We start from the raw sequence: 12688 nt of genomic DNA on the forward strand, positions 1-12688 counted from the left end.
ATGATATATTTGACTTAGTTGTGTCGATGTCAGAATTGACGACTCGCCTGCTGATGGCATCATAGCAGTAAAAATTAAATATGTCCTGTTCGCTGTCTCCCTGGTGTACAAATATTACATGTTAAAGCCAGACATATTGGTTTTGGCGGCAACTTCCTTATCCTGCAATAAAAAGCATCTGATTGGCTCTCGCTTATACCTAACCCCCACCCCTCTTTTAACTTCAGTACATGTAGCTTGTTACTGCCCATCATTGAGTGTTACAAGTTACCTATGTATTTGTCAACACAATTAAACTTTCAAATTTAGTTATGTCTCTTCTTTCCTCCTTGTCACAATGTATCAGAGCATATATGATAGTTAATAACTTCTGATTTACGGCGTCACTGTGGGAGAGGGGTTTGTGCGTCTGCGTCACAATATGAAGGTCCTGAGTAGTCCAGGGTTCAATCCCGGTTTCGGGATCTTTTTGTGTGGAGTTTGCATGTTTCTCCCCGTGAATGCGTGGGTTCCCTCCGGGTACTCCGGCTTCCTCCCACTTCCAAAGACATGCACCTGGGGATAGGTTGATTGGCAACACTAAATTGGCTCTAGTGTGTGAATGTGAGTGTGAATGTTGTCTGTCTGTCTGTGTTGGCCCTGCGATTAGGTGGCGACTTGTCAGGGTGTACACCGCCTTCCGCTTGATTGTAGCTGAGATAGGCACCAGCGCCCCCCGTGACCCCAAAGGGAATAAGCGGTAGGAAATGGATGGATGGATGGACTTCTGATTTAAAATCAGATGGAAAAGTAGTGATGCCCACTTCACTGTAAGCTTTATTTTGATGTAGAAATGACTGCTGAAAGAATACACACTGCAGTAAAAAAGTGTGAAAATCAACCCCGTTCTCTACACGTTGAAGTAAAAGTGCACTTTTTGGAACACACAGGACTAGAATTCAGATTCATTTAAAAAATATATATTTACACATGAATATAAGACAGACCAAACATGGCGTTACTGCAATTTGAGTAATTAAACCATTAAAAAAAAGGATTTGAACATACTGTAATTACACTGCAGTTTGTCTGCAGAGCCTTATGTATGAATCAGTGTCATTGTCATCCCCAAAATATAAAAAAAAGTTTCTTATCAGCAGATTGTTCCACTTGGTTATGGTCAGGGGTGGGGTAGTGATTCCTTGCAAACATTTAAAACAGCATGTTTTAGTTCATACAGCTGCTACGGCAGTAACTTGGTGAGAACAATGTAACCAAACACAAACGTCAGCATTCAGTCTGTACAGCTTTGGACATCCAATCAGATCTTGCCACCAGTAGCCTCAGTCTATCGCCTGACGACTGCATTAACTCTTTGCCACTGATCAGAAAGAGAGAGAGAAATATTTAAAAAACTGTTCACCCCTTTTTTTGTAGATCTGCTGATTACTTTTGGCAGTGAGGGCCAAGCAGACTGACTCCATTAACAGCAAGGATCCTGTCTCCTGATTTCAGCTTGTCACAGCGGGCTGCAGGAGTGTCTGGGACCACGGCCCTGATAAATATGCCTTTCACCTTTGATGGGAGATCCTGGAACATGAGGTCATGTTGTGAACAACACTCTAAGGGTAATGTCCTTATACTGTCATGTATAGCCAGCTGCAATGCACTCAATGATCAAGTTCCAGATGCATCGTTAGTACCAGTACATTCAAACACGGCCGATATAAGCGCAGCACCCTTCTTACAGTATGTGGTCACACTCACAAGACACATTGTGCATTTAGATTTATGATACTTAATTTAAAGTGGCATCATGATCCTTTTATCCTCATCTCAATGGATGTTTGTAGGTGTCTCAATTGAAGCAATCACAACACATTTAATAGTGTTTTGGAAATCACTTATTTTAGTATGTGTGGTGTACAATGCATCCAAACTTTAAGTCCTGTATAATGTTTCATCTTGCAGGGACGCTGGACAAAGACACATTAGAACTAAAATTTGCATTTTTAGGGAATTTTGTCCATCGTTCACAATCATTATGAAAGACATGACGACAGATGGATTTTAAAAAATCCATCTGTCCATTTGCCAATGTAGCCCTTAAAAAACACCCAAACACCTCCATTAAGGTTTTATATACAGGATGTAAGTATATATGTAATGTAGTAACAGGCACATTTATAATAACATTTAATAGTTATGTATTTTGATCATTTTAAGCAGCGCATTAATTTTTTAAACGCATCACAACTAGAGATGTCCAATAATATTAAAACTGCCGATATTATCGGCTGATAAATGCTTTAAAATCGGAAATTATCGGCTTTTCACACAAAAGTGGATGTAATACATACTTGGTCAACAGTCATACAGGTCACACTGAGGGTGGCCGCATTAACAACCTTACCACTGTTATAAATATTTGCCACACTGTGAACCCACACCAAACAAGAATGACAAACACATTTCGGGAGAACACCCGCACCGTAACACAACATAAACACAACACCCTTACAGCACTAACTCTTCCGGGACCCCCACCCCCACCCCCACCCCCCACCTCAACCCTCAAGAAGCTGCTGTTTTGAGGAATGTTAAAAAAAAAATGCACTTTGTGACTTCAATAATAAATATGGCAGTACCATTTGGGCATTTTTTTCCATAACTTGAGTTGATTTATCTTGGATAACCTCCGTTACATTGTTTAATGCATCCCGCGGGGCATCACAACAAAATTAGGCATAATAATGTGTTAATTCCACTACTGCATATATTGGTATCGGTTGATATCGGACTTGGTAATTAAGAGTTGGACAATATCGGAATATCGGATATCGACAAAAAAGCCATTATCCTACATCTCTAATCACAACATTTGCTTTTTTTCCAACTACATAACTGATTACTCACTGCAGACTTCATGAAAGCTAACAAACATAACACAAATCACTTACTGTACAAGGTCTGCTGTCATTAAGATGTCGACTACTGGGACGTTCATACATTCACATTTAGGTGAAGAATGACTCATAATCCTCACAGAAAAGGGTGTGGGAGGGCTTGGGGGTGGAACTAAGCGTCTTTTCGTGTCGTTCTCGACATCTCAGGGTCTAAATTGGCTGTCAAAGTGTACCAATTTGTCCGATTACGTGCTCGTTCTTCTACTATCCAGGTGAGATGCATGATTTATGATCTACAATAAAGTTTGTTCAGCAAGGAAGCGCGGAAACAGCTGATCAGTCGATCATGTCAACATTGGCACACAAGCTCGTGATCACGTCACCGCTTTAAATAGCTTGTGTGCATTAGCACTTTTAATAACAATATCACTAATACTTGGTTAATATTCAAGTCACAAAATTTAAATGTAAAGTATTTTTGGAGGTTTTTGGATGTTTTTGTTTTTTGGGAGTTTTAAGGGACGAATAGCGGACCTTCGATTGGCCCGGCTGTAAACAGTCTTTTATTTACGTTTATTCACAAGTTACATTGCATTAAACAAAATAATCCATCATCTCGTCTTTCATAATGATTATAAACAATACGCAAATTTACAAAAAAGTACATTTCCCCTTTAATAAGTATATTTTATATTTTTGGCCACTGTTAATTATAACATACAGTAGATATAGTTATACTAGTTAACTTCAAAGTTCAGGCATTTGCAATGTCCACCATAAATACTGTGTCACATTCCAAAAACAATGTATTGTCCACCTCAAGAAAGCTGAATATACTGTAGCGCCACAGTAAGGGCGGCGTGGCGAAGTTGGGAGAGTGGCCGTGCATGCAATCTGAGGGTTACTGGTTCAATCCCCACCTTCTACCATCCTAGTCACGTCCGTTGTGTCCTTGAGCAAGACACTTCACCCTTGCTCCTGATGGGTCCTGGTGAGCGCCTTGCATGGCAGCTCCCGCCATCAGTGTGTGAATGGGTGAATGTGGAAATACTGTCAAAGTGCTTTGGGTTCCTTAAAAAGGGGTAGAAAGGCGCGATATAAGTACAGCGGTGGGTAGTAACGCGCTACATTTACTCCGTTACATCTACTTGAGTAACTTTTGGGATGAATTGTACTTTTAAGAGTAGTTTTTATGCAACATACTTTTACTTTTACTTGAGTATATTTATAGAGAAGAAATGCTACTTTTACTCCGCTCCATTTATCTACAATCAGCTCGGTACTCGCTACTTTTTTTTTTTAATCGATCTGTTAATGTACGCTTTGTTTGTTTTGTTTTGTCAGACAGACCTTCAAAGTAGGATCTATCAAATGTCTGCGTTTCACCAATCAAATGCAGTCACTGGTGAGGTTGGACCAATCAAACAGAGCCAGACGGTCACGTGATCGTCACACGTAGAACCCGACATGTTGAAAAACTTATTGGAGTGTTACCATTTAGTGGTCAATTGTACGGAATATGTACTGTACTGTACAATCTACTAATAAAAGTTTCAATCAATCAATCAAAAGTGTAAAGGAAAAAATACTTTTTATTTCAACCTTACTTCCCGTCAAAAGCCTAAAGACTGATCGCACAGTTCCTGTCTTCACAATAAAAGTGCCGCTCCATCGTGCCTGCGCTAACAAAATAAGAGTCTCCGAAAGCCAGCGCAAACAAGCTAGCAAGCTACGGAGTTTGCCGCCAATGTATTTCTTGTAAAGCGTATAAAAACGAATATGGAAGCTGGACAAATAAGATGCCAAAAACCAACGACTTCCATGTGGTATTAGACAGAAAGGAGGAACTTTTTTTCCCTCCATTTGAAAACGTGGACGTTATCAGCACTATACTGTCTGATTCCAATCAATGCAAGTCATCAGAATCAGGTAATACACCAACTTATATTCTTGTCTTTATGAAAGATAGGAATCTATATGTTAAACATGCATGTATACTCATTAAAACACCTTTAACATGTCAAGAAAAACGGCAATATATATATATATATATATATATATATATATATATATATATATATATATATATATATATATATATGATATCTGTGTGTATATATATATATGTATATATGAGGTAGATCACCTCGACTTGGTCATTTATTAAGTAATTGATTAACGTTGAAAAACTTATTGGGGTGTTACCATTTAGTGGTCAATTGTACGGAATATGTACTGTACTGTGCAATCTACTAATAAAAGTTTCAATCAATCAATCAATTAATGTCTACTGAGCCTATGGTGCTGTTAAGTTATTGTGGCTCAATTTGCCTTAATTTTAATTTTAATGTATTATTTAATATACTGTATTGTTTTAGTTGCTTAAGAGATATTCCTGGCTCTGAATTTTCTCATTGCTATTTTTATGTTTTGTGCATTATTTATTGCCGTAATCATTGAACGAACAGGTTACTCATCAGTTACTCAGTACTTGAGTAGTTTTTTCACAACATACTTTTTACTTTTACTCAACTAAATATTTGGGTGACTACTCCTTACTTTTACCTGAGTAATAAATCTCTAAAGTAACAGTACTCTTACTTGAGTACAATTTCTGGCTACTCTACCCACCTCTGTATAAATAAGTACAACCATTTACCATTTAGTAGTGTCAAGCCTGTGTAGGAATTTTAAAGCCATGATGTGTTTCTCCACATCACTTGGCTAATTGATGGCATTGGTGGCATTGTTGTCTTATCACCACCCCCTGTCATGTTGTTACATAAGAAAAAGAGGATTTTTTTGCACCAACCCGTGTGTCGACTAGTGCAAGGCCCAGACCGCTTTCATCCCGCTCTATATCCAAACTGAAGATCTCATCATTGTTGTCATCAAAATGGTTGATCATATCTTCGGCCTCCTCCTCCTCTTCCTCTATGAGTTCAAATATCCTTTTCATGCAGGTGTAATCTGGATTCAAATGGTCATCTTTCAGTGCAGCCAGACATTCAAACACTAGGCCATCTGAGGAGAGAGTAATAGAAAGTTATTTTCTTAGAGGAAAAACTAAAAAAGTATGTTGAAGTACGAGAGTACCTCCAATGTGTCCCCCAACATCAGTAAAACAAGAATGTGTGTCACTTGCACCCTTCATTAATGTGTCTTTTCCGGGAAAGTGAACAGGATCTATGATAAGGGGACTGTTGGGTGGGGTGAGGAGACACGAGGGGTCCAGTGCCGACCTCCTCCTGTCAGCGGTGTACGCCTCTCTTGTCTGCAAGTCCCAAAGCTTCTTGGACAAAAGGAGGGCACCGCAGGCACTGAGGTCATCCAGTTGTTGGGTGGAGGAAGAGGTTGATGGCGGTGAAACAGAGGAGGACGGGCAATGGTGGATAGTTTGGACTGATGTTGTGTCCATATTTTCTTGCTTGTTTCTGGTCTCCGTGGGGCTAATGATACCCTGTAGATACACAGTACAATAACCCATCGAGATCCAGAACAATACAAGTTACAATTTTTTTATATTATAAGATCGTCTTGAGTAAAAACAATATGCTACAAAAGTTTTTTTATATGTATTTTACAGGGTAGCTACAGTGTAAATGAGGAACACGTTTTTGTAAAACAAACAATATTTATTAGTAGGGGGGTGTCCTGATACAACATTTTAACTTCCAATACAATACCGATATTTAAGGCTAACTGTACTTTTTTTTATTTTTTTCATTTTGCCTATTGTTCACAATCATTATGAAAGACAAGATTGATGGATGGATTTTTTTTTATGCATTCTATCTTAAAAATAAAAGTCTGCTTACAGCGTAGCAAATGGGAGCTCCACTATTCCGCCCATAAAATTAAATAATTAACCATTCAAAAAGCGCCAATAATACTCCATTTATATTTTGTGACTTAAATATTAACCAAGTATTAGTGATATTGTTTTTATAAACGCTAACACAGACAAACTATAGCGGCGCCGTGATCACTTTTGTATGTCGCTATGTTTACATCATCGAGTGGTCTGCTGCTTCCTTGCTTCCCTGTAATTTTATTGTAGGTAAATCATGCCCCTCACCTGGACATGAGACGTCTGAGTAGGTTATCCGACAAGTTGGTACACTTTGACTGCCAATTTAGGACCTGGAACTGGTGAGGATGACACGAAAAAAAGGCTGCGCCATCCCTCCTATTCTTTGTGAGGGTTATAAGACATTCTTCATCTAAATGGGAATATATAAACAGCCGAGCCGTCGGCATCCTAATGACAGCAGACATTGCACAGTAAGTGATATTTGTTGGCTCTCATGAAGTCAACAGTGAGTAATAATCAGTGATGAAGAAAAAAAGCGAATGTTGTGATGCGTTTTTAAAATGAATGTGCCGCGTATGCTTAAAATGATCAATATACGTAAATATTAAATGTTAGTATAATCGTGCCCATTACTACATTACATATATACTTACCTCATGTACATAAAACCTTAATGGAGGTGTTTGGATGTTTTTTAAGGGCTTTATAGGCAGAATAGAGCAGCTCCCATTGGCTCCATTGTGAGCCGACTTCTGATTCCATTAATTTAATATTTAGAATACAGGAAAAAAATCAATCAGTCGTCACACTTTCATAATGATTGTGAACGATAGGCAAAAAAAGTCCAGTTCTCTTTTAATCAGATACAACGTCAGCACAAACCAAAGTACATACTTGAATCGTTTTGTAGTGGGTATAGTGTTAGAATGTTAGTTTGGTCAAGTAAAAGTGCGAATGATAAGCAAAAATTAAAAAAAATAACTGCAGTTTGCCTTTAAGGCATGATTCCTCATGTCCCCCACTAAGGACATTGGAAACATTTTTAGTTTTTGATGCCAAACCATAAATCCATCTATTTTCTATACTACTTATCTGCATTAGGATCATGGTTATGGTGGAGCCTGTTCCAGCTGACTTTGCTGCAACCTAGACTGGTGGCCAGCCACAGGCCACATACTCGAGGTTTCATGATTTCAGGATCTTTAAGGTTGACTCGTCACTGATGACATCATTCATATTCATTTATGGTATAAATGAGATAATTTAGAGTGAGGAAATGCTTTGTAACAATTGGCCTGATCTACTAAGATCCAAATACCACGCGCTAAACAGTGAATGCAAACTATAAAGTTGTGTTTACTATGAGTGGGCGTGTTGCGTGTGATCTACTCTATAAGACTGCGTGTCCAACTGGTGCAGACCGACCTATTTTAATGAGGATTTCCCATGTACTGCAGAATGCGATTTGCCCCATTAACACACTCATTTACTGCTCATTAATGTTATCATGCATGTAATATTCACAGTGTTTCACTTTTTCCACACTTTGTTAAGTTACAGTTTTATTTCAGAATGGAAGAAATCATTGTTTGTCCCCAAAATGTTAAACACAATACCCCATAATGACAATGTGAATAGGTTCTGTAATGACCTGGTCTTGTAATTTTGCAAATTTTTAAAAATGGAAAAAAATAAAAATTACATGTTCCTAAGTATTCACAACCTTTGCTCAATACTTTGTTGATGCACCTTTGGCAGCAATTACAGCCTCAAGTCGTTTTGAATATGATGCCACAAGCTTAGCAGACCTATCTTTGGGCAGTTTTGCCCATTCCTTTTTGCAGTACCTCTAAAGCTCCATAAGATATGATGAGAAGTGTTGGTTTTCATCCAGAATGTCTCTGTACATTGCTGCATTCATCTTAGTCTAGTCTGGGAGATGACCAAAAACCAGATGGTCATTCTATAAGAGCTACAGCATTCCTCTGTGGAGAGAGAACCTTCCAGAAGGATATCCTTCTCTGCAGCAATCCACCAATCAGGACTTTATGGCAGAGTGGCCAGACCGAAGCCATTTCTTGGTGAAGTTTGCCAAAATGCACCTGAAAGACTCTCAGAACCTAAGTAACAAAATTCTTTGGTCTGATAAGACACAGATTGAATTTTTTGGCATGAATGCCAGGCGTCATGTTTGGAGGAATTTGGTTGGTTTGGTTGAAATTCTTTTTGAACATTTATACAATTTTAATATGATACATCACACATTTAAATGTTTATTTCTGAAATTTCCGAAAAGAGGAAGGAGGAAGCAAAGCTTATTTAATCCTAACTATTTTCCACCTCATAGCAGTTCCAGTACTAACACATTTGTTTACTTCCTATTCTTAATTTGGAAATAATTTATATAAACTAATTTGGAATATACTAGTTTTCTTCATGAACAGTTATAGAATCAGTTATGATTCATATAATGAGATATCTCATTTTCAATAAAGTTCAAGACGTTTGTTATAATTCTTCATTGTACTTTGTAAACACTTGTTGTTTTAACAGTTTCTTAAAGTGGATTATATTAGTACATTGTTTGACATACTTGCTTAATCCATACCATAATTTACTTTCACATACTGATATACAAAAGGTTTGAAGTGTTGTATGTGCATACATAGTTTAAGTTACATTTTTCCCTTTTTTTTTCCTGTCCAGCTACTCAGGCAAATGATATTGTTGAAGTAAATGCCCATATTTGCCATACAGATTTATTTTACACAAGAGAAGTGTGGGATACTTCTATGGTTGCCTTATTTGTATTTGACTTTATTAAACGGATTGATATTATTATTTGGCACAGCCAGACTGGAGCAGGAGAGGATAGGAAGAGAAGTTCTGCCTGAGGAGTGCTGCAAAGAGGAATGGGAAAAACTGCGCAAAGATAGGTGTGCCAAGCCTGTGACATCGTATTCAAAAAGACTTGAGGCTGTAATTGCTGCCAAAGGTGCATCAACAAAGTGTTGAGCAAAGGCTGTCAGTTCTTATCTCCATGTGATTTCTTAACAAAATCATGTACTGTACTAATAATGTAAAATCAAGTACTGTAATAATAATGTATTGCAGCATCCAGAAGAAGTCTGACGCTCATTTTTTAACTTTTATTACCAATTTTATGCTTACAACGGGCCCAATTTCAACAAGTATTTCCTCCGTACACAAAATATATGTTAATACTAGACATAATAATAATAACAAATTTGTTTTAAATGTATACTCACATTTTTTGCCTTTTTAAAGAATGAAATGCAACATAGCAAATCGTGCAATGTCGTCATATTGACCACGCCCCTAACCCCACCCCCACCGCCACAGGTATTTTGGGAATTTAGAGCAAACCATGTCATTGACAAAATAAAAATGTCTTACATTACGATCATGTTTTGTCAGAGATGTTTTTTTAATTAATTATTGGAGAAGGTCAAAACATTGTCATGCAGCAATATGAAGCCCATTAACTTGTACAACATGTTATGTACAAATTATCACAAACATTTATTCAGGTACAAATATCCCAGATTACTGCTGGGATAGGTTTCAGCCCCCCGTGACCCCAAAAGGGACAAGCAGTAGTAAATGAATGGATGGGTATTGCCAAACATCTTTGACAATCAAAGCATAAGCATACCAATTCACCATCTATCCATCTATTTTCTACCGTTTGTCCCTTTTGGGGTAGCGGGCGGTCGCTGGAGCCTATCTCAGCTGCATTCGGGCGGTAGGCAGGGTACGCCCTGGACAAGTCGCCAACTCATTGCAGCATACCAGTTTACATTTTATGTTATTAAATTGGTATTTAATCATGGTGTAGCTCTTCCTCTGAATGCATGTGCTCCTAAAGCAGGAATAAAAATTCTGTATTTCTGCAAAATACAAAATTTGGCTAGGCACCAACACATGGCATGCCTTTTTTTGTACTGTCATAAAATGGTGTTTTTTAATTTTTGTGATGAACTGTTTAAAAAAGAAAAATGTTTAAAACACATTTTATCAAATAAAATTAATTGTCCGTTCATTTAATTAAAACTTGATAATTATCTGTCTGGGGTACACTTATTAATGATTAAAAATTATTTCTATCTGCAATAATTGCGATTAATTTCAAGTTAACTATGAACATAATGCGATTAATTCCGATTAAATATTTTATTAGTGTGACAGCCCTATATATGTGTGTATATATATATGTGTGTGTGTGTGTGTGTATGTATGTATGTATATATGTGTATGTATGTATGTATATACTGTATATAATATTTATATACATATATTAATCGCATTATGTATATATATATATATATATATATATATATATATATATATATATATATATATATATATATATATATATATATATACATAGATAGCTAAATAGACATATAGTGTATATTATAGAGATAGTGACTTTGACAGGTTAAACCGTGCAACATCAGTCATTACATGTGTTACCTTGTGCTGGCCAGTAGCAGTGACTCCATGGGACTGTAAATTAGAGAGGTTGAACATTGATACTTTGAGCTTGTCCAACTGTTCAGTCAGGGATGAATATCTCACTGCCTTTCCCAAAACGAACTGGAAATCCCCATCTGGCAGTCTGAGAGGATGATGGGTGTCAAAAGTTTGCAAGATGTCATCTGAGAATAGAAGAGGCATCGTTGTAGAGAAGATAAAACGAGATATAAAAATATGGGGATTGACTTTCACCAGTGTTGTGTGTGTCTGCCTGGTCTCGAACACAAGGCGTCCAAGTGGGAGACGGCGGGATGTAAAGACTCAGCAGGTGGTTCAGCTGAGCTGCATTCAGGGCAGGGAAATCGGATCGCAGCGACACCCAAGATGTCTACGCATACACATATTTCAGAGTTAATAATAATGTCTACAGGTAAAATTTCCCCAAAAACAACCACAGTAGTGATTTTGGGCTGGTTTCCTGACCAGTTTCAGCACATTTCGGAAGGTCCACTTTTAGCTCCAAAATATTGGACATGACCTACAGAAGACTGGAGTAAATTTCATATTGCTTTGGTAGCATTTTATAATGATATTTCTGTGCAGGATTTGAAAAAAATATTAAATTGTTGCAGGTTGGAGCAATACAACTGAAAAAGTCAGCCTGCATATATTTCAAAATAATGGGAATATAGGAAAGTATAAACTTCGCTAGTAAAATTTGGCTCATTCAAAATGGGACGGACTAAGCGAGAGGAGGGCAGTTTGCAGCGGTCATTTGAAGGATTATGACTCTGAAGAAGAAGGATTTTGGTCGGTGTTTAGAGGGAAAAAATCTAAAAGACTCAATCCAAATGCAATTACGAAAAGCCGGAGCACCCTCGAGGGGTGAAAAACTAAATCAGAACCTGCCTAAAGAAGAGCACACCGAGGGCGCAATAATGAGGGAAAAATAAGGGAAGTATTCTGCTTTGCGTCCTCTTCTACTGATGATTTTCCTCCAGATATTCGAGGAAATACTAAAAGACCAACACAGGCTACGGTGTCTATGAGGAGATGGAAGAGCAGGAAATGGCATTTTTTTGTTGTTGTTCATAATATTAACAGTATCAGTTTTGAAGTAATCATGGACCAGGGCGACAATATTGTGCAATAAGTAATCCCCCAAATTTTTTTACATGAGTTTTTATCCGTGGGCTTCAGTTCTGTAGATGATATTCACACTAACAGGGGGTGGCAAATGGAGTCTGGCGATGAACAGGTAGGGTCCTAAAGTAGTAAATACTACGAAACTAATTCATATTATGATAAACGACTGCCAGATTTTTTTTTGCAGGAACAAAAATACAAAAAAAAACTTTTCAGTGAAATTTCGGTCATCTGGACGCTATCGGTCATTTTTAATCAAAAATATATATGAGTAAATGTTTCCTCTGTCAGCAATATTTATACCCTAACCTGGAGCTGGGAAGTATACCAGTATTACGCTTAA

The 12688-nt window shown here is 37.5% G+C and overlaps 1 protein-coding gene across 5 annotated transcripts in view; it reads right to left on the minus strand.

Annotated features, from left to right (window-relative positions):
* Positions 1-798: 798 nt before the first annotated feature.
* The window catches only part of radil2b (Ras association and DIL domains 2b), an 83118-nt gene continuing 71228 nt past the window's right edge, over positions 799-12688 (minus strand). For 4 of the 5 annotated variants that reach the window (XM_061908777.1, XM_061908779.1, XM_061908780.1 and 1 more), the window contains 6 exons: positions 11452-11587; positions 11197-11381; positions 5982-6345; positions 5698-5909; positions 1430-1569; positions 799-1360 (listed from right to left, as the gene is read on the minus strand). In XM_061908777.1, the coding sequence (XP_061764761.1) occupies positions 1267-1360; positions 1430-1569; positions 5698-5909; positions 5982-6345; positions 11197-11381; positions 11452-11587 (1131 nt within the window). In that variant the 3' untranslated portion in view covers positions 799-1266. Of the gene's footprint in view, positions 1361-1429; positions 1570-5697; positions 5910-5981; positions 6346-11196; positions 11382-11451; positions 11588-12688 lie in introns of those variants that run through there. The other variant, XM_061908781.1, reaches the window with a different exon arrangement.

This window comes from Nerophis ophidion, linkage group LG08 (assembly GCF_033978795.1).
Source record: "Nerophis ophidion isolate RoL-2023_Sa linkage group LG08, RoL_Noph_v1.0, whole genome shotgun sequence".
NCBI classification, from domain to species: domain Eukaryota; kingdom Metazoa; phylum Chordata; class Actinopteri; order Syngnathiformes; family Syngnathidae; genus Nerophis; species Nerophis ophidion.